This window comes from Sebastes umbrosus, chromosome 12 (genome assembly GCF_015220745.1).
Source record: "Sebastes umbrosus isolate fSebUmb1 chromosome 12, fSebUmb1.pri, whole genome shotgun sequence".
NCBI lineage: Eukaryota > Metazoa > Chordata > Actinopteri > Perciformes > Sebastidae > Sebastes > Sebastes umbrosus.
The window spans coordinates 6,410,359-6,432,589 of NC_051280.1; the positions used below are offsets into that span (position 1 = coordinate 6,410,359).

The following is a 22,231-nucleotide window of genomic DNA, read 5'->3' on the forward strand; positions in this document are numbered from 1 at the left end:
CTTCAGTGTCTCTTTCAAGGACACTTCGACAGGAGGAGCTGGGAATCAAACCACCAACCTTTAAGGACGACCCGCTTTATCCCCTGAGCCACAATAGCCCCCTAACGTTATAGTTCCCACAAACAATGTATAACAAAGGTGCACATCAGAGGGGATTTAGAAGTGGGTGGTCAACTGAAAAATAAGTAGGTGTACCTGCGTATACCCTACACTACACCACTACTTAGATAACAAGCTAAATCTTACCTAAAGCCATAAGATTACCATAGAATACTTTACATGTATCTTGAAACACCACCTCACAGAGTAACCTAAATGTGTAGCTACATTTTGCAAAATGACTTCATTACTCTACCACAGAAGATTCATCACTTGACATGATAAAATATACAGGTTGTGCAATGAACTGGTAACCACTTGTTTTGAAGTGAATGCAATGGAAAGGAGGGGGAGGGGGAGGGGGTGGGACTGCAATGGAGTCCTTTCCCCGGACAAGACTCCATTGCAGTCGTCCAGAAGGGAGGTGATGAAGGCGTGGATGAGGGACTCTGCCACAGAATCGGAGAGTGATGGCCGGAGTCTGGAAATGTTTTTGAGGCGGTAGAAGGCGGATTATGTGACGGATTTAATGTGTGACTGAAATGAAAGGGTGGAGTCAACGATGATGCCCAGGTTGCAGACCTCGGAGGATGGGCAGATGGAGCTGCCATCCAACCTTCCGGAGCAGTACCTTAGGGGCCACCTGCATTCATTCCAAAGGAGCTGTTTACAGTCTGCATTAAATGTTACTGCTGGTTTATGATGGCTACTTATCCACAGATGGAGGTGGCACAACAGCTGACATTGACCTGACATTGATACTGGTGGTCATGCAGGCCAGCTGAGCTGATGGCACTTGGCCAAGTTGGAAATAAATGTATCTGAGCAGTGGAGAGGCCAGGAAGTGTAGCTGTTACAGATGTCCAAGTTACAAGGTCGTGCCCCATACTGGCACTCAGACAAAGTAAACAAAGTTTTGCAGAATTTAATATTAATTAAAGTAGTTTTCCATAAAGGTTATGCTTGTCATATATGTGAAGTTCACTCCCCCTTGAGTGAGATTCAGGCAAGAGTTTCCACAGACTGCTGAAGAGAAGAGAAGCAATGTGAAGTAATACTTCAAATATCCAGGCTTAAGGAAATTAGGAGGTGGGGAGAAGCTCTGCTACAACTCAGAGCTTAGTATACCACATCTAGTTCAGGGAGCAGGTCCCACACAGTTAGCTCCGGTAACACTGCAGTGTTTTATGATGCCAAATTTGCAGTGTCCGATGGGAACGGGCCGAATGCTTGGCCCCCAAAAGTACTGCTTGCACCGCTCATCGCTCGTTGACTCTAGGGAAGTGAAGAAGAGTCACGTTGTATATCCAGCAGCAAAAGTGAACTGCAGTCAATGAGCCGCAGCCTGTAAAGGCCCGCTGTCAACATATTCTCTCTCCCAACTCGTCAAATCACGTCGCTCGGTAAGTGCCCCTTGGCATCGGAGATCGACGCACGGGGTACCCCTCTTGAGTTACTTTTGGATGGTCCAGGGACGCCCTGAGCGGACTCTCACGCTATTGATACTATGTCAGTTGCTCCGATCGTCTAATAATGCCGCGGGTCAGTTTACGTTGGAGTTAGTTGAAAGCCCGGTTCGTCACATACTGTTGCTAAAGGGTACCACTGTGCATCGGTTTCCGATGCCGAGGGGCACTTACCAAACGGCGGTATTTGATGAGTTGGGAGTGAGAATGGGTTGCCGCTGCGGACGACATGCCCGACTCAATGTGCAGATCCCTGAAGCCCCGCCCCCACTGCCATTATCGCTGGTTAATTCAAAGTTTATTAATATTTGAATTTCCAAATTGCACCAACTATATCACTGCACATCCTTGGGTCCCCTGCAATACACCCACCAAGTGTGAAGTAGATCGGATGAGCGGATCTTGAGATATGCAAAGGACACACACACACACACACACAGATACCCACATACCCACAGACAGACAGAGATTCTTTGCTTTATAGTTAGTTTGTCATTTCAGATAGGATGATTTCACCTGTTTGTTAACAAGTTGAATATCTGAGCTGAATCAGTTTAGCTGTGTCACCCAGTACACGGACACCTTTTGAGAAGAAGTGTAGTTCTCAATTTAACATCGTCATTCTCACGATCCTCACTTACGGTCATGTTTTTTGTTTTTTATTTTCAAACTTGCTCCAACTGACGCTGACTCAAGTGACATCACTTGAGGACATTTATCAGACTTAACACAGCTCCCTTTGGGGATACCAAAGACTTTTTCACATATGCAGTAGTACTCCCCAAATAGGTGACATTCCCCTTTAACACAGTCAAGCAGTTTCTCAACACACTACATGTCAGTCAAAGGAGCTGACGTCCAAGATCAAGAATCTCCTCTTTGAAACAAGGCCCCAGTGAACCTTTAGCTTTCTGCTGATGCATCAAAAACCAAGTGATGAGCTGCCCTGACCCTGTCCAAAAGCAAGCTGAATTTTCTGCTGAAACACTTGAATTACGACAGGCCAGCTTTGTCTGGAGACGAGCAAAGGGGAGAGGAGACCGGTTCACCGCTGTGGAAGACTGATTTAACAGAGACAGGGAGGAGGAGGCTTTTCTCCCTGCAAATTTAAATTTACAGGGTAAAAACCTCCTTCTATGAGGATTATCCTCATATTCCATGTTTAGCCCTTAGGCACCCTTACAGCCTACACTCGAAGTTTGTATCTAAGTCTAAGTATTACAGAGACAGAGATGGAGGAGGCTGAAGACAGATGTGGGCAATGACAACCTTGATTTATCTATAACAACAGAGAAGAGGAAGGTGATTACAGTACACCAACGCTGTCTAGAAAGGACATTAATATATAATTAATTTGCAGCAGCAGATGAAGGAAACATAATGCCAACTGCTTTTCTATTAACATAATGAGGACACATTTAAAATTGTTCTTATAAATAGGACATTTTGTCCATCCAATGTAGTGTTTCCCACACATACGAACAAAGAATTGATTGCGGCCGCTGATGGCACCATGGTGGTCCCGTTCACAAGGTCAGATTCACAAACAATATTACGCTATTGATATTACAGCTCAAACACGGCCATAAAGTTTGCAGCTGGGTGCAATTTGCCCTTTTTTGCATCTGATTGCAGTTATCCATGTGGCAAAGTATAAATGTTGTAACTGCGTGTGACTGTTAGCGCTGATCTTTGTGAATTGGACTGTTTTTGCAATGAGGCTCATTTGCATATAAAGGGGCCAATTTTGGGCCAAATGTACGCATACAGTATAATCTGATTTAAATATGTGCAAATAGCAAAGCAGCACCGTGACGCTATTTGCTTGGCAGCGCAGTTAGGGTTGCATTTTATCCTTTGTGGGTGCTTTGAGAATTACATGGTTTCTTTTTGTCTTATTTGTGCAGATTTGGTGGCAACAAAAGCCACGCAATCCTTTTGTGAATTCACCTTATAGACTTTACTTGTGCGGGCCGCCCAGTTATAATAACGGCCGCCAGAGCATATTTGGCAACCCGTTTTAGTAGTTTTTATTCTAATTTTTTATCAATCCGAGAGAACAACGCCATCCAAGATTGATTAAGTAGTGGACAGTCTCCCCTTGCTCTTCCCATACCTATTCGTTCTGCTATTGCGAGAAGGGTCTACTGACAATCACACATGCTCTGCAAAGAAACACAGAGAAGAACACAGCTGACCGAATTCCTGAATAGAATCAATTCAGAGTTTGCGAATGGTTAGTATCATGAACACATCTGCACAAACTTGTCCAAAGCTTAACTCCATTAACTCTGATAAGTTAGTCTATCCATGTTCAACGCTGTTAATGTCGGATACCCAACTCTTTAAATAAGAGTAAGGGTAAGGATAGCTATAAGTTAACGTTAGGTGGGTTGTCGAGGTTAGCACGTTGTACGCTGGGTGTGCCTCCTTTCGCAGTTTGTTGGTTTACTTGTTTGCTTGTAGGAGGAACCCATTACTTTTTGGGATGGATCCGAGTCATGATGCAGATACATTCATTATTTTTGGCTGGACTGCAGAGGGCCAGCCCTACAAACACAAAAGTCTGTTTGTCTGACTGACTGACTGGCCGAGTGTTAGAGCTTACTCATTGGCCGTTTTTCTTTCAAAATGAAAAGGCATCCAACTTTTTCGACCCTGCTCAGTGGAGGAGGCGGTACAGTTTTACAGTTGCAGAAGACATACAGTTACAGTTTGTAGTAGTGAAAAACTCCTGAGCAAATGTAAATATTCAGACTAGAGATAGGGACCAGCAGAGTACGCCATCTGAAAATGTTTCCATTAAATTGTTGTGCAGGTTTTTGGAAAAATGCAGTCAACTATCTTTCCACAAATCTATTTTTTGAGAACGTGACAAGATTATGTAATGACTCAACCTCTCAGTAGGACTAACTCTGATTCATCATGGCATTTCATTGCTGCTTCCCACCCTCAGATGACATTTGTGTTTTTCTTTTTTTCTTTTTTTAAAGGAATAGTTCAACATTTTGGGAAACTTGGGTATTACTTTCTTTCCAAGAGTGGGATGATTAAATATCAATCTCATGTCTGTGTGTAAAGCATGGCAATGGGGTCAGGACATGGTTCTTGTTTGTTTTGTCAGTAATGTTTCCCACACAGATCATAAAGTCTGGCAGTGAATCAGACTTTTTAGTGCAATACACACCACTCTGGCTGTACTACTTTTGACAATAGTTTCCTATGCTAAGAGACCAACATGCCTGAGCTTGTTTTCCTCTCCATTGTATAGCCCATGATGCTACAGGACAGACATGCATGTCTGATTGACCCTTTTACTGCTGACATCATGATTACGTCATGTTGTTAGCTGGAGGCAAAACAAAGGAAAGACTGGAGGCTAACACGAATCACCTCAGAGTAGCAGGCTAAAGTTACACATCTAAAATGTCATCTTGCTGTGTTGTTGGGTGCAAGAATCGATATCACATACATTTGAGAGGACAAACTGTGATTCGAGGATCTAGCGTGCTGCAAGCTTTTCAGAGATGGAGAGAAAACGCTGCTAATAGTTTCGCTTTGCGTTCTGCTAACCGTAAATTAGCCCTCATGACAATCACATAACCAGCGAGCAGACCGGATGACACCCACGGGAAGAACCCAGGATTTACCCAGCTTTGACCTCTGTGTCTGGCTTGCAGTCTATGCTGCAAAATAGCAATACCAAGAAGCTACCTTTGATTTGTGTCCCTTTGTTTAAGTTTATGGACCGGAAGTGGAGAAAAAGGTCCGGGTCAGCTTGTGTCTAGAAGACCCAGAGAGTTTTAACATTTGCTCTTTCCAGTAGTGACTATTAAAGGTTTAATATTTGTGAGAGAGGGAGTGAGAGACGTTCTGTTATTGCTATAAGTGGCTGTGTATTGTTTTTCTTGCTGTTTTCTTCCCAGCTGGGCATTGATATTTAGATCTATCAGCAATTAACTGCATAGCTAACAAGGTGGTGTATATCCCCCTCAGGCTGCATGTTATTTATGACACACAAGCATGGATAAACGTCATTTCACGTCTGTATTGGGTTTTTCTGGAGCCATTGGCTAAATAAGAAGCACGGCTACAGATAACAATGCAGATATGGATAGAATGAAATCGCTGTGTTGGAATGCAATAGAATGAGAAAGACTTGTAGGTGGTGTGCATGCTTAGTGACACCAGACCCACCAGTGGGCCTGCAGAGGAGAGACTCCAATTTCAAAGTAACGGTAATCCAACGAGGCTTGAAAGAAAATTCAACTCAGTGGAGCTTCCAACCACATCTCAGGGTCTTCCTTAGCTAATGGAGTTTTGGGGCAAAAAGTGTGTGTATGTGTAGTGGTAGATACATCTACTGCTATTGCAATGATATTATATCGATATCGTGATATGAGACTAGATATCTAGATTATATAGCATAAATGTTGTCTTTTTCTGGTTTTAAAGGCTGCATTACAGTAAAGTAATGTAATTGTCAGAGCTTACCTGACTGTTATAGCTGTTTTATTACACGGCTGTGTTGAATACTCGATTCTGATTGGTCAATCACGGCATTCTGCGTTCTGCAATTTTTGTATTATAGACCGTTGCTATGTATAATAGACCGTTGCTATAGGTGTCTTTACGTCAAAATATTGATTTCTTAAGTAAGTAGCTGTATAATAAGCGGGATAATGTACAGCTAGCCGGTCATTGTTGTGATAGAATCCCCTTCAGGGCGATGAGAGTCCACCCCTTCGCTTCATGTCGGGGTGCAGCATCGCCCTATCGGGGATTCTTTCACAACAATGACCGCTTTGCTGTACATGATCCCTTTCATATTATTTGCCTTTACCCACTTTTTCATTATATCCACATTACTGTTGATTATTTATCAAAAATCTCATTGTGTAAATATTTTGTAAAAGCACTAATGGTCAACCCTCCAATATCGTCGCAATATCGATATTGAGGTATTTGGTAAAAATATCATGATATGTGATTTTCTCCATATAATCAGGATAATCAGGATAATCAGAGAGGTGGGAAGCAGGTGAGTGAGTGAGTTGAGCAGGTCAGGTGGGAGAACTGGCAGGGAAGGGGTTACTGGAGGACAGGAGGGAGTGGCAGAGTCTGGAATGAGAAGAGGGTTAGTGATGATGCAATGTAACTGAATGAATAAATGATGAGTGATTAGGAAGGAGTCGTGACACAGAGGGGTCCCCTTATTGTGTACGGGCTCTGTCACATGCTGAGTCAGTCCATAGTAATACAGAATACAACACAGTTCTTTAGTGCTGCTGTCCAAAGTTAGCAAAAACGTTTGCACTGTATAGACCTATTTAGCCTATTAGGCCTATAGATGTGTGAGAATAAAGCTTAATAAGAGGAGTTCAACTGAAGAGCAACATATTCAAAAGGCGCTCATTTTAAACTCAGTTGTTACAGGAAACTTCCTTAAATGTGTGTTGGAGCGTCTGCCCTGTGGCAAAGCAGAGTCATTGAGCGGGCTACAGAGGTCTGGTAAACTGTCTTCTTTCTAACTCCACACCCCCAGATTTTTTTTTCAGTTTCAAACTTGTAGTCTTCAGCCCACACAGCTGCCTCTGGAGACACAAAATGCTTATACAACTTTTTTTCACATGTGCAGTATAGTACTCCCCAACTCCCGGAAACACACTTTGTAAAAATCGGTGGTTCCCCTTCAAGTATTTGTATTTTAGCCTTAAATGCATAGAGTTTAGCAGTTTGACCGATATGTGCATTCTTTGATCTGACCAGGGCATCATCAATACCTACGTTTTCGGTTTGGTTTGTCAGCAGCATTACCGAAAAACAACTCACCCAGTCATTATGAAACTTGATGTGAGGGTTTTTGGAGCAGATCACAAATCACAGGGCGGATACACACATTATTTTTTTGTTAACATTGCGAGATAGGACATGGCCTTGGCGGATATCTACACTCTCCAAGTGCCCATCTAGTTTATTATTGTTTTCCAAGACACATATGATTGTTACAAAAAAGCAGAATTTTCAGATTTTCCACCTCTATGGTTAAAGGTAAAAAATTTGAAATTTAGAGCATTAATATAACATGAAACAACTATTGTGTATGTGAAGATATAGAGCAGTAATGTCTACCTGAGCAGAGAATGAAGTCTCTCAGCCTCTGCGTGTGTTGTAATTGGAGCTTCTCTGCACTTCGTTTGCATATAGCCTGTCTGACCTGCATTGCTTGTGTCCTGAGTAAAATTATCTTGTGTATCAACACCTGTAGAATTAGAAAACGAGATCTTGTGGTCACAGGAACAGTTAGCGCTGGGTTTGTTGAATAGCTGGCTGCAGTGTCTTATACAGTATATCATTTTAACATATCTGATTGCCTCACTGTCTTTTCCCTCCCTCTTTCTCATTCTTTGTAGTTTCATCTTGCATCACCACCTATAAGAAAACCCCTCCACCAGTGCCGCCCAGAACTTCTACCTGCTCCACCTCCTCCAAGCCCTACATCTCAATCACAGCCCAGAGCAGCACAGAGTCTGCACAGGTACTGCTAGTATGTTACTCTGCCCCTCATGTAGTCACAGAGCATCGACACATCTATTAGTGAAATAATGGACATTATGAATGAAACTACTCTGAGGGCTATAGCACATATAAGTTCACACTTTGAAATGTGGACAGTTTCCCTCTGTACTCTAGTTCAGGTTGGTTAGACAGGATAGAAGAACACCTCTTTAACTGTGGAGGTACAGACACCTGCACCAAGATCCTTGGAAATACTTACTAAAAACATGGTTTTATTAGTACAGCTTTTATCCAAAGCAACTTCCAATAAAAGTGCATTCAAGCATGTGGATACAACCCAAAAAGTGCAGGAATCATGCAAGCACATCAACTCCATCAAATATGCTTTTTTTTTTTTTATGGGCCAAGTTCAAGACTTTGTTGAGCAGTAGCTCGGCCCCCTTCATAGTGAGGTAGTAGGCTAGTAAGCCGATAGACAGTAGCAGAGGGTTATTGGGGTTTATACCCGGTCTCACAGGAAGGCGTATAAATACCACAACATTACATGGACGTTCCGCATGTCATGATGAGTACGCATTTAGCCTTTTCGAGTGTCATTTTTACGCCACACAAACGTCTGCAGTTAGGTTCAGGCAAGAAAACCATAAACTTAGAAACTTAGAACTAAGTAAACCACTTAGTTAGGATAATGGAAAACGTCATGGTTTGGCTTAAAATAGGTACGTAAACTAAGTAAAATATGTATGGAAACAACGTAACACAACTACAGAAAACACGTCAATAAAAAACACGTGACAAACGTCACTAACGTAACTTACCAATCAAAACACCAGTCTCGAACATGGGTCAGCTCGTTTAAAGTCTGATGTTTGTTGGACCCATCCACCTCCCCACCCGCCCACCAGAAGTGATCTTTCTCGCTTTTTATACTAGGTGACTAAGTCTTACCATAGCATTTATAGGCAGATGCATTTACATTGCAGTCAGTACAGGATACATGGCGTACAAAGACATGCGGAAATCAAGAAAGGCGTACTTATTGCACGCTAAGCGCCTCGCGCATTATTATGGCATTTATACGCCTTTTCGTGCCAACGGGCTGGGTTTGACCACGTCCTGGATGTATGATGGGCCTGAGCCTTTCACAGCACAGTAGGCAAGTACCAGTGTCTTGAATTGGATTCAAGCAGCCACCGGTAGCCAGTGCAGTCTGCGGAGGAGCAGGGTAGTGTGGGAGAACCTGGTTAATTTCATAAATGATACTATGTGATAATTAATGGTCATATTCACACTTTGTCTTGAAAGCAATGTTCCATGTTCTCTAAAACCAACCAGGACGCATACATGGAAGAGGAGGGACCCAGAGGTGACATGACCATCCAGTCAGGGCTCAGTAACTCAACAGAAAGCATTGACAGCATGAAGGCCCTGACAGCTGCCATAGAAGCTGCTAATGCACAGGTCAGTGCTTTGTACTGTTGATGTACAAATCAACATTTACTCTGTGCAGTTAACAGGTTGTAACTTTGTAAAAGACACCCCCAAAAAAATGTTTCCCAATTTTGGGAAGACTCATTTTTTTGCGGTATTGTATTCACAATTTACTTAATATCTGTTCTCATTATTCCCGTGTAGGTCCATGGGCCAGCCAGCCAGCATGTCAGTAACAGCACCATGACAGTCAGCACCCCCATCCCAGTCCTGACCAGGATGCCTGTTGTTGAAGAACACCGGGATGTATACAGGAAAGAAGCACTCAGGAAGGGCAAATGTCTCTCCATCGGCATCCAGGTATGTGAGAGACAGCAGTGGATGTGGAGAGACATTGAGGAAGTTAGATACACATTATGTACAGCCTGGGTGTCTGTGTTTCTGCTTACACATTTCTACTCACAAGTCACTATTACCTCCCCAAATGAAGAATATTTGACAAACCGTTGATTTCACATACAGTAAGATACAATAAGATCATTATTTAGTTGTTGTACTTTTAATCGGTATTACTATAGGTGATTATTATGGATTTATCCTGCTTGTTTCCTGTAGGTGGATGGACCGGAGGAGATTCCGGATCTAGAGGACCCATCCAAGTTCACATCTGTAGGGGTGCAAGTGGAGGATGACAGAGGGTGAGGCACACATGTTTCTTTACTCTTAATCCTTTATTCTGGTGACCTTTTACTCTGTATGTACTTGACCATTTAACATCCACAGGATAAACTGTATGAGCAAGGCTGGACATTTGGTTTCATCATTCATCTATGAATATAGTCAGGTGCCCATATGAACACTGAAACAGGTGCTGCACACTAATTTTTCCCCCCTGTTAATACTGGCCATTAAAAGATCCCTCTCTAATGTGTTTCCAATGTGAGTGTTGGGCTACAAAATCAACAGGAATCCACAGGCGGTAGAAAGCTTTCTGATTATTTAAATCAGTTCCCTGGCTCTAATCAGGTATCCAGTATGACAGGTGAAAACAAATATTAGCCAAGATCCACTTTAGCACACTTATCTGACATATTTTGTTTGTAAGTTTGAATGTTGGCCCTAATGTAATGCTGCCTCCAACAGTGCAAATACTGAATTGCCCTTAAGTAAATTAATGTTGTCAATATGTCTGCAATACGCCGGTGACCTGTTCAAGGTGTTTCCCTGACAAATCCATACCTTTAGCATCTCAATGACAGTGAATGGAAATACGAAGGTGTACAGGATGGATGGATGGATGCCTACATTAACTTAAGATCAGGTTAGAAAGCGTCGCCCCCTGCTGGCTATTAGAAAGAATGCAGGTTTAAGGCACTTCCTCGTTGGCTTCACTTTTCAGACCCGGAGGTGGCCCCATGGTCAGTACTTACAGTAGGATTCCTGTTAACCCCTATAACATAAGCTTACTCTAAGTAGAGACTGAATGAAAGTAAAATTATGTACAAAATGTAGTAGCCATGAATTTTGCACTTGTGATCACTGGCTTATATTTATAAGATTTTTAGTTTGTCACAAGTTATGGTATTCTGATGAGATATTGTATTGAGTCTTTGAAGTCTTGCTACATGAGGTGTATTTTCCTTCAGTCTAGCTGAGTCATTTCCGGCTGTCCTGTAATTATTTCTCTCTCTCTCTCTCTCTGGTCACAAACAAACACCCACAGACTCATCTGCCAAGGTTATCCTCTGCGATGAACTCTAATAACTGTGGCTGAGTTTCACTGACTTGTAGACCGGTTTTCTTCAGACCCCTGTCTGTTCAAGCTTCAAGCTTCTACAATTGTGTCAAATAATGGAATGAAGACACATTTTAAAAGATAATGGTTGAATAGTATCCGTGCAGTGACACCTGTCTTGTTGATGCACTGTACTGACTCTCCAAACTACATTCCTTTAAAACCAAGACAGCATCTGGCACTATTTACCTTAAACTGAGGAAGAAAGGGAAATATTTAAGAATTTAACAGCACCAGTGCTTCTGAAACATCAATGTCCGTCCCTTTATTTGAGTCTGGGTCCCAGTGGTAGCAGGTAGAGTAAGGCAACCCAGACATCCTCTCCTCAACCACATCCTCCACATCCCAGCTCTGGACGATCCTAAAACATTCCCGGCTAGATGGGATATGTAATCCCACCAGTGTGTTCTGGGTCTGCCCTGGTCACCTAGTTAAATGTACCTATGCAACATATAGCTTACTTGATCTGGCTCAACTGGCTGTGTCCAACTCGGAGGAGTAGCACTTTTACTCTTAGCTCTCTCTGAGTGTGTGATCTCATCACCCTGTCCTCATTTTTGTGGCCTCTATTCCAAGCTCATGACCGTGAGGTTTGGTGGTAGGTTGGATACACCTAGCTGGGACTGATGTCTGCTCCAGCAGCCCTGCAGAACCTTTGTGAAGGTTGCAATGCTCAGTTTTTGTTATCTCCACCAGGCGTAAGCCTGGAAGAAGATTATGTGTTCAGTTGTGTGTGTGCATGTGTGCATCTGTCTTTCCACGGCTAATCTTGCATACTCATCAGCCGAATATTTTCTGTGCTCATTCATGACTGTACGCTCCAGGACCGCTTGTGGTTGCAGTGATTCACACTTTTGAAAAACATATTTTATTGACTGTTTTATACCGTCCAAGGATGCTAATTTTATTTTTTTTTCTAATCGATAGCCAACCCTCATTAACTGATAACTGATCCTTAACTGACAAGATTAGTGTGTTGCATGCAGTGGTGCTGTGGTTTTAGTGCCTAACAAGCCGCCGAGCTGCAACGATAAGCCAATGCACAAACAGGTTAAATCCATGATTTATCACCAGCTGCAGTGTATGAGCACAACAGACAACAGTTCCCAGTTCAGTTCATAAACAACAGTCAGAGCCTTCCTCTCGGGGACTCACATTCACATAGAGGTGACTCTCCCATCTTCAGCTGTGTTCAGCCGGGGGCTTGTGAGTATCCCCATAGCCATCTAGTGCCTCTCACCCGGGGCAACTCTGGAAAAGGAGTGAGTCAAGCCCCGCTCCTGGAGTTTGGTTCCAGACCAGGAGGCAACCTCCCGTTCTGAAGATTGAAGCTAATGCAAAAGTGCCTTAAACTTGCATTCTTTCTAATGGCCATGAGGGGGCGACTCAGCAAAAAGTCTGCTGCCCAGCTGACAATGATCCCGACCCCAATGCCTATCCCTGCAGGTAGTGGGCCCACAGGGTGGCGGCTTCATGTAGTTCTTTCAGGCTGTGGCTGACCGGCATCAGGGCCCGGCCACCAGACACTTACTGCCAAGCTCTCCTCCCAGGTCTGGCTCCTGGAGGGAGGCCCAGTTTTCCTGTTCATTTTAGGGTCTGTGAATTAGGACCTGGAACCAATTTGCCTCTTTAATCATGAAATTGATGCTTGGGAGCAGACATGGAAAAATCTTGATATTTAGTATTTTCTGTTTGTCTCTCTCTTGTGGTCAGGTATCGTCGGTTCCAGCGCTCCAACAGTGTGACAGCAGCTGTACAGGTAAGCTTCCACTACTGCTGTTTTATTATTGAATTATTCACCTCAAATCATTACCTCATCCAAGCTATTTATATTTTCCCTGTCTGTCCACTGTTATTAGTTAATAAAATATCTATATTTTGATCTGAATCCAGAACCACGAGCCAATCCCACATTTCATCACATTTTCTATTGATAAATGACAGTTTAGGGGATTGTGCAGCTGCGACAGAGGTGTGCACTCTCTGATCACTTTTCTTTTTAGTGTAAAAATATCTTCCCAATACAATATGTAGTTTCATGAATGCTGCATTTTTTTTGTACATTTTCTTATTTTTTGGAGTTAACCACTGTATAGGTCCTCTCATATCATTTAGTGTTTGAAGGATGAGGGTATTTCATTGAAGTCCCTGATAGTAGATAGATGCTCAAAGATGACCTTTATTATCTTTCTAAGCAGACATTCCATTCCAATTCTAGTGAAATCCCATGAAACAGCATTTGACTATCTACTCAACCCAGTGATGAGCACATTTTCCTTGTAAAGCTTTTATACTATGTTTATGAAAGTGGTCAGTAGAAGGCCAAAATTTGGACTCAATCTGAAATTAATCTATACCTGAACCTGATCCACATGAATACATTTTTAATCAAAGAGACCCAAGGACAGTTAGACCGGGTCCTAAATAGACCCGGAGAGATTGGACCCTATCCAAAATGGTGTTGACCCAAACAGACCGAATTAGAGGAACACAGTAATCTAGTCTGGATAAACCAACAATTTTGTCTTTTAGCAATGTTCAGTTAGTGGAAAAAACATTTGTGATGATTTCTCTAACGTGCAGATTAAAGGAGAGGGTAACAAGTATAGAGGCATGTACAGCACAGTATCATCAGCGTAGAAGTGAAATTAGTTCTTTAAACAGAGCCCTGAGGTACATCAAGCTTGTGATGATACATCTCCTGTGATGATTATAATGCACCACCTGATCAGAGCTGATAAGGTCACAGACAATCAAGTTCCACCAAGCCCAATTACACTGCATAAAATTTGGAAGCGAATGGACCTCTAGTGGTCGGACAAAGACTTGACAGCACTCCAACAACTATTTGTTCATTCAGTCAGTTATTGAGATTTATTAATTATTCCATCCAGGCAGATTTGGACATGCCGGATCTGATGGACACCCCTCTAGACTCCCCGGACACCGACATAGAAGTCCTGTCATCTGGTGCCCTCTCTCGACAATACTCCCGCGATGCTGCCACCTCTACCGTCAGCATCCAGGGCTCAGGGAACCACTACCACGCCTGTGCCTCCGATGACTATGATGATGTGGGCTTTGACCCGTCCATCCTCCCCCCTCCAGACCCCTGGATAGACAGTGTAACAGATGACTCACTTGATGTCAACTTCAACAGCTCTGCTATTCTGGAGGTATGTGGGGAAAAACCCACAATATGTGAATCAATTACAAAGGAATGACCTGGGCAATTTCTTCACTAATTTGATAATTAGTCAAGATTACATGTTTCTTATTATTGTCTCTTATTATATTGTAATTCATTCCCATGATGCTGCTCAGTCATCACAGTGACCGGCTAGTCTGCCGACAGCACGAAGCTAGAGAGCTGGTGGTGTGTTCAAACTCTTAACAGTAAAAATGAGTTTTGGGCGATGGTAAATTATAATGTCATCATGATGCGTTCAAATGTAATCTTGCTAAATGTAGTTTTTGGTGAGAAACTTAAATAAATCCTGTTGTTTGAAGGAGATGTTTTCATAGCAATATAAAATGGATATTAGAGAGGGAATTATGACCTGTTTAACTTCCTAACCTTAGCTATAAGCAGCTTATAATATATAATTAGAAACTACAAATGCCAAGATTTTTTTTAATCAAAGCAAATATTTAAATAAAATTACAATAATTTATTTCCTAATCATTTGAGAATGTAGCTCAACCTGTAAGTGAAAGCAGCGCTCTGTTTATTTAAAAAAAAAAAAAAAAAAAAAACTATGAATAATTGTGATAAATAATCGTGATCTCAATATTGATCCAAATAATCGTGATTAACATTTTGGCCATAATCGTGCAGCCCTACCTCAGAGCCGTCATTTTAAAGTGACGTCAATTACATATGGCATGTGGCACAGCTGCATCAGCTGTCCATTGTTTTGTTATAGACCTACCGCTGTATTTTATGATCTCTGTCAGATGACCAGAACAGTGTTCATGAAAACTTATATATTTACCTTTAATTCAATTCACAACATGGCATGATGTGACAAGAATGGACACACACATACATGCGTGTGTATATATACAGTATATATATTAGGGCTGTCAATCGAATTAAATAGTTAATCGTGATTAGTTTATTAATTATTAATTTATCAGTTCAAAATGTACCTCAAAGGGAGATTTGTCAAGTGTTTAACCCTCCCAGAAACCCTCACAGGTACTGCATTTAGCATAAAAAATATGCTCAAATCATAACATGGCAAACTGCAGCCCAACAGGCAACAACAGCTGTCAGCAATGGGTCACGGGAGGAGAGAGTACCCGAGGAAACATAAGTTGGCGTAATGAAAAGCACCCAGGGTCTTCCCCCCTGTGATAATGGCAGCTGAAATTACACTGGAAATAGCCATCATTCACCCTGTCTCATTAAAGAGACAGGAAAAAGTGGCTCCAGTGGTTTCAACACATGCAATCAAACAAAAGGAGCACCGAGCTGCTGCTGTATTTATCTGATCACTGATCAGATCAATTACTGATTGATCTGTATTGGTGAGGGAGGCCTGTGGAGACCATAAAACCCCATAGGGTAAACGTGAGAAAATAGCTAAATCTGGTGGAAAACAGTAAAAGCTACAATGTTGAAGCCAGGACTTGAAAGCCTGATATAATAGAATGCATGATTTTATGCTGTAATGGCCGAGGCATCAAACATTGTGGTTTTAATGGGTTTCAATGGGGACATTTTTGTCCTTAAGAGATGTATGTAGTTTATTATAGACTTATTATAAGACCTGAGGTTGAACTTCCAAAATTCGAAAAACAAAACTCACCCCCTTTCCAAAATTTCTGCCATATGCATTCACAGCCAAAATGATTAAAACATTTTAAATTTAAAGCCAGAAATGTCCCCAGTGTTGCATAAGGCTTAACTCTCAAGACCAACATATATGAGCTCTATGATTTTTCCACATTATTGGCTTTGTTACATAATAGTGAATATACAAATTGCCTCTGCAGGTGTGTCTGTACATGTTGTGAAAGTCTCAATGTTTGAATGGCAGGTGGTGCAGCGGTCAGTGTGTCACAGAGATGGACGCTGGTTTCTGAAGCTGCTGCAGGCCGAGACCGACCGCATGGAGGGCTGGTGTCGACAGATGGAGCTCGACCAACGGGAGAATGACCTGCCTGAAGATAGTACGTCTCTATGTGTGTTATTCCTCATGTCTAGGTTCCAAGTATGCATGTTACTACATAGGAAAGGCATCATTTGATTTGCTCTAAAGTCTGACATTAATCTATTATTCTATTCTGGTAAAAAAAAAAAAAAAATACAATACTGTGAAAAAGTCATCACAGAGCAGTGGTTGCCATGAAGAAATGTCTCGTCATAGGGGGCATGTTTGTGTTGTGAACCCCTAAATAAAAATTTATTTTTCAGGCCTGAAGATGTAAACCGTAAGATCAAAGCAAAGATTAAAGAAAAAGAAAAAATATTAACATAATTTCATGTACCTCTATTTTATCTTCTTCTCAATAATCATCTACTGACCTGTTGTGAAGGTCCTAATCTCCGGGTTGCAAACCACAGACACAGACTCTTAAAATTAGTTTTGAAATTAAATGATGCAGTCTTAAGGTTTGTTACCCAGTACTGCAAAGTCCCAGCTATCAGAGAATTCTGCTTCAGGAGTAGGGCTGTTTTGTGGGACAGGACAACACAGTCTCACGGCAGTTGGTGACAAAAGTCACAAAATTATCTATTTGATTCGTGTTCACAGACACAAATTTGCCTTTTTTTTCGTGACACTCAGCACGACTTTCAACAACGTGTTTTCCATGTGTTTTCCCACGAATGTCCACAGCCTTTTGCATGACGCATGTGTAAATTTCCACTCCAGTCTTTTCAAAAAATAAAACTACTTAGGCATAGGAATAGATTAACTTGATTAGGCTTAGGCAACAAAACTACTCAGTTAGGCTTAGGAAAAGATCAACTTGCTTAGGCTTAGGCAAGAAAGCCACTTAGTTAGGTTTAGTAAAAGATCGACTTGGTGATGCCTAGGCAACAAAACTACTTATTTAGGTTTAGGAAAAGATTGCGGTTTGGGTTGAATCAACTTCAGAAGTGCTGTAACTGAAGTATGGAAGTTATGTTACAAATAAATCAATGTTGACTTGTGGTTTCACACGGGACATGAACACCAGCCTCCTGGGTGAAAGTCTTTGTGTCTTTGTACACAAATAAATACATTAAATTTCGTGACTATTTCACCAACTGCCGTGAGACTGGGCTGGACAGGAATGAAAGCCTATTGTATGTCCAAATTCAGATAAAGTACCTTAGTACCTCAAAAGGTTCATGGGTTCCTAGAAAAGCTCATAAGGTCAAACTTGCTAAAAATTTTTGTCACTTGCCAACAAATAATTGCATCCTCACTTCATGCACATGAGCACATCAGCATATGGAAGAGCTAAAATGCTGTCTGTTGTACATTTTCTCAAGACCAGATGGAACAGTACTGTACTGTAGGTTAGTTGTAGTAACAGATGTACTGTAAGTTAGCCTCTTTCTAAACTCTGTGTCTATGTTTGCAGTCCTCGGGAAGATGAGGAGTGCTGTAGGAAGTGCTCAGCTTCTGATGTCGCAGAAGTTTCAACAGTTCAGGGAGCTGTGTGAGGAGAATCTGGTGAGTCGGAAACACTCACACTGAGAACATGCAGTCAACAATTTAATAATGAAATGTTACACCTTTCTCTTTTTATGTAATAGATTTTTGAAGAGATTTGATTCACAAACATTCTTGGTTTCTTGAATTACCTTTTATATAATTTATCCATTTATTTCCTGCTTTCTCCTCCAAGTTTTCTGTTGACACAACTTTTTTTTATTTCCTCAACCTTATTATGTTCTGCAATGACCTGACACCTACTGATGTTTCTGACATTACGTTTTTAGCCCCCAAATATGAAATATACCAAAGCCCTGAGAGGCAAGTGAGAAAAAAAAATCATGTGATCCATTTTCTAAGTCTGGTCTAAATGTCTCCATGCTCTCTAAACAGAATTGTGTATTCGAAAAAAATGTAAAAAAAAAAAAAAAAAACTGGTAGAAAAAACATTTTTTCTACCAGTTTTCACAGATGAAAAAACAAACTTACATCCTGTCAAACCTTTTTTTTTTTTTTTTTTTTTAAGAGAAAGAGTGAGAGAGAAAACAGTTAAGATCAGACTTAGAAAATGGATCACCAGGATTTATTTTTTCTCACTTGCCTCTCAGGGCTTCCATAAAAACACTAAATATTTATAGCCATGCTAGCAACATGATCTGGAGATGGCAACACTACACACTACTGGATGGATTACCATGCAATTTGGTACAGATATTCATGGTCCCCGGAGGACAAATCATACTGACTTTGGTGATCCCCTGACTTTTCCTGTAGGGCCACCATCAGGTCAAAATTACAATTACAATTACTTTGAGACAACAACATTTAACACTATTTTCTTTCAAAGAGTGCCAAGAGACTGCTTATCCCAAAGGAAGTCATCTTTCATCTTTGATGCTATTTCTTCCCCACCTTCTCCTCCTCAACTTCTGTCACAGAACCCCAACGCCCACCCTCGTCCTGTGGCCTCAGACCTGGCTGGTTTTTGGGATATGCTTCAGCTGTCAATCGAGAACATAAGCCTCAAGTTTGATGAGCTTCACCAGCTCAGAGCCAACAACTGGAGACCTCTTGATCCCCCTGAAAGAAAGGTACAGCCACATTGTTATCACCCAAAGATACCATATACTGTACAGTTCATGTAGATATCACAGTAGTATGTACAGTATATGTTCAAAGAAAGCATTGCCAGCTCCATGGTCATACCTGCTTTTTTTTGCATTTTGCAAAACTTGCGATGATGCGAGCTGATGACATGTCTCTGCTTCCCTCCATTTTTAATTTTTTTTTCATTGTTGATGATTGATGAGCAGACGTGTTGCACAATCTGACATGCCTCTAAATAGAGATCATAGTTTGACACAAATTGAGACTAAGATTTTTATCACACCATCTCTCATAGTGTTTAGGGGCCTTTACATGTAATAATATCAAATATCATAGAGCACTTTACAAGCTTCATTTGTTTTATCTGCAAGACTCATCTTTTTCACCTTAAAGCTCTTTATTAGCTCATAATCATAGTTTAGTCTCACCTCAGGTTCCTAGATGGAAGCCTTCCATGTTTGTTTGACATGCAGGTGATAATGTACAGTGTTAAAGGGTAACTTTGGTATTTTTCAACTTGGACCCTTATTTTCCCACATTTCTGTGTCTAAGTGATTAATGGGGACAATAATTTCGGAAATTGGTCCAGCATTGAGGGAGAGGGCTGCAGCTGCCAGCCGCTAAACAAGCTGCACTGTAATCCTTCCGGTAAATTCCTCACCATCAATGTGCATCCACTAAAAGACAGAGAAATAAAACGTTTATTATGAGGCATGATTCTTTCGGGTTGTCATCCACCGTCCAACCCATTCTCGTGAACGTGATATCTCGAGAACGACTTGAGGGAATTTTTTTTCAAATTTGGTACAAACGTCCACTTGGTCTCAAGGATGAACTGATTAGATTTTGGTGGTCAAAGGTCAAGGTCACTGTGACCTCACAAAACATGTTTTTGGCCATAACTTAAGAATTGATATGCTAATTATGACAATTTCACACACATGTCTAATAGGATAAAATGATGAGTGACGACATTTCGGACAGACGATGTCTCGACTGGTTGGTGGAGGCATACGAACACAGAGCGGTAATTCTAGTTCTTTACCTTTTGCTTTATCCGTTCTGTCTGTTATTGTGTCTAACCAAGTCTCGCTGGGAGGAAGTCTTGTTCTGAAACCTCACATCACATCCACATTGTTGAAGTCATGTAAATATTCAACCACTACGTTGAAAATATTTTATATTACACTAAGCTAACACAATGCAACAAACTCTGAAAACACTGGCACTTTGCTCTCCAACTCTACTGTTTTCTTCCCGCAACAAGTCACCTCTCATGATGATTTCACAATGAGACTTCCATAATGTTGTCAGATATTTATGATAACAATTTGAGCACCTTTACTGGAGGTACATTGACGGAGTGGAATTGCAGCGATGGATTACATTGCAGCCTGTTTCGCAGCAGCGCTCCCCGTCAATACTGGAGCAATTTCAAATTCAAAACTTTGTTGTCCCCATTAGTCACTTAGACAGAAAAACATGCAAATTAGAGTCCAGGTTAAAAATAGTAGTAGTGACAGCAGTCATTCTGAATGATAGTATCTTTGCAGAATTTCCTTATGTTACCTTTAAAGCAGCAGTGGGTAGAAACGGTGCAAATATGATTTAAAAAGTATTTTTTTATAAAATGCTGATCTAATATGAATCAATATTCTGTTACTGTAATGCCTATTTCTCTCCTCAAATATTTTCAGAATCATCTTGTAGTGTACTGTTTAGCTGTAAAATAAGAAAGTTTATGACCCGGCAGCCATGTTGAGATCAGTTGAGGAAATATCAAGCACCGCCCACCAGCCGGAGCACAGCCAATAGGAACGCTCTCTCTCTGAAATGACCTGTGATTGGTCAAAGTATCCCGTCACGGGCTAGAATTTTAAAGCCTGAAAACAGAGCCATGAGGAGGTGAAGAAGTGTAGTTTAGGAGGCAGTTTAGGATTGCTTTCCTTTAAAATATTTTTTATCTTTGCGGATTAACAATCTATACATACACATGACCATGACAGAAGCAAAGAAAGCCATATAGTTAATCCTACAGTATCACTCAGCTTCTCCCTCATGGTGCAGAGTTAGTGCATGGTTGTCTGACTTGGTCTCTGTGGTGATACAGATACTCTTTCTTCTGCATATCTTTAAGTGTATCTGTAAATCTCTTCCAGGTGTCTGTTGCTCTCTTTCAGCAGTATCTGTCGTGGCTTTGCATCATTGTGAATATTGACTCTGCCTGCTTCCTCATTTGCTCTCATCGTCTTTTTCTTTCTTGTGCTTTTTTTTTTGTGTCGACAGTGAAGGCGCTTGCAAACAGCCACGCATCAATCAGCATAACTGCAATGCCAACAACACCACAGGGCCTTGACACCTCTGGGCCTCCGTAGATCCATCATGTCTGTCTTTCCATCCATGCGTCCATGCTTCCTTCCGCCCTTCCTTCCCTCTGCCGCCTGCAGCCGCCTCGCCATGTGTGGCTGTTTGTTGTGTGTGTCGTAGCTGCCAGTGTAAAGATAGATAGAGAGTGTGGCTAATATTCTTAGATAAAATCAGAAAGACGTTCATAAACTCCAACCCTAAAACACCAAAAAGAAAACACAGGGAATTAGGAGGCAAATAAAACCAAATATGTTAAAACACCAGTAACTAATACAATATTAGAAAATGACAAGGGATTTATTACAAGATAAAGAAGAGACAAGTCTAACTTACTCACCCAATTCTTCTTCATTTGGGATACCTTTGTCTATTGTGAAGGTCAGGATGATTACTTCCTGTTGTGAGGGTGCAGTCCAGTACAGTACAGCAAATGTGTGCCATAATGGACTATGGGAATTCAGCATCAGTCTTCAGGTTGGTCGGTAGATGGCCACATTGGCCCTCCGAGTCCATCTCAAAGTGAGCTCAGACTCAGCTCAGTACAGAATATGATTTGGAAATAAATAAGAGAGCAAAATAACAGGGTGCAAAGGTAGTGAAGCTAATATCAGAGCAGCTAATTCAGTTTCTCGGCTCTCATGCTTTATCGGGTTAAACCGGTAAACAGTTATCCATAGAATTTGAGAGAAGACTTAAAAAACACACACCTATGACTGAAAAGGAGATGTAACATGCTTGTCTAAACTTAGCTAATTGAAAACAGCACAAAAATGTCAGTAATTAAGGGTGTCATT

The 22,231-nt window shown here is 41.3% G+C and overlaps 1 protein-coding gene across 4 annotated transcripts in view; it reads left to right on the forward strand.

Annotated features, from left to right (window-relative positions):
• Window positions 1-22,231, forward strand: part of LOC119498779 (disks large-associated protein 1-like) — a 106,302-nt gene that overhangs the window by 81,696 nt on the left and 2,375 nt on the right. For 3 of the 4 annotated variants that reach the window (XM_037787832.1, XM_037787835.1, XM_037787833.1), the window contains exons 7-16: window positions 7,979-8,103; window positions 9,420-9,545; window positions 9,720-9,875; window positions 10,131-10,213; window positions 13,024-13,069; window positions 14,205-14,486; window positions 16,356-16,488; window positions 17,890-17,981; window positions 18,902-19,054; window positions 20,023-20,097. In XM_037787832.1, coding sequence (XP_037643760.1) covers window positions 7,979-8,103; window positions 9,420-9,545; window positions 9,720-9,875; window positions 10,131-10,213; window positions 13,024-13,069; window positions 14,205-14,486; window positions 16,356-16,488; window positions 17,890-17,981; window positions 18,902-19,054; window positions 20,023-20,097 — 1,271 coding nt within the window. The remainder of the gene's footprint in view (window positions 1-7,978; window positions 8,104-9,419; window positions 9,546-9,719; window positions 9,876-10,130; window positions 10,214-13,023; window positions 13,070-14,204; window positions 14,487-16,355; window positions 16,489-17,889; window positions 17,982-18,901; window positions 19,055-20,022; window positions 20,098-22,231) is intronic. The other variant, XM_037787834.1, reaches the window with a different exon arrangement.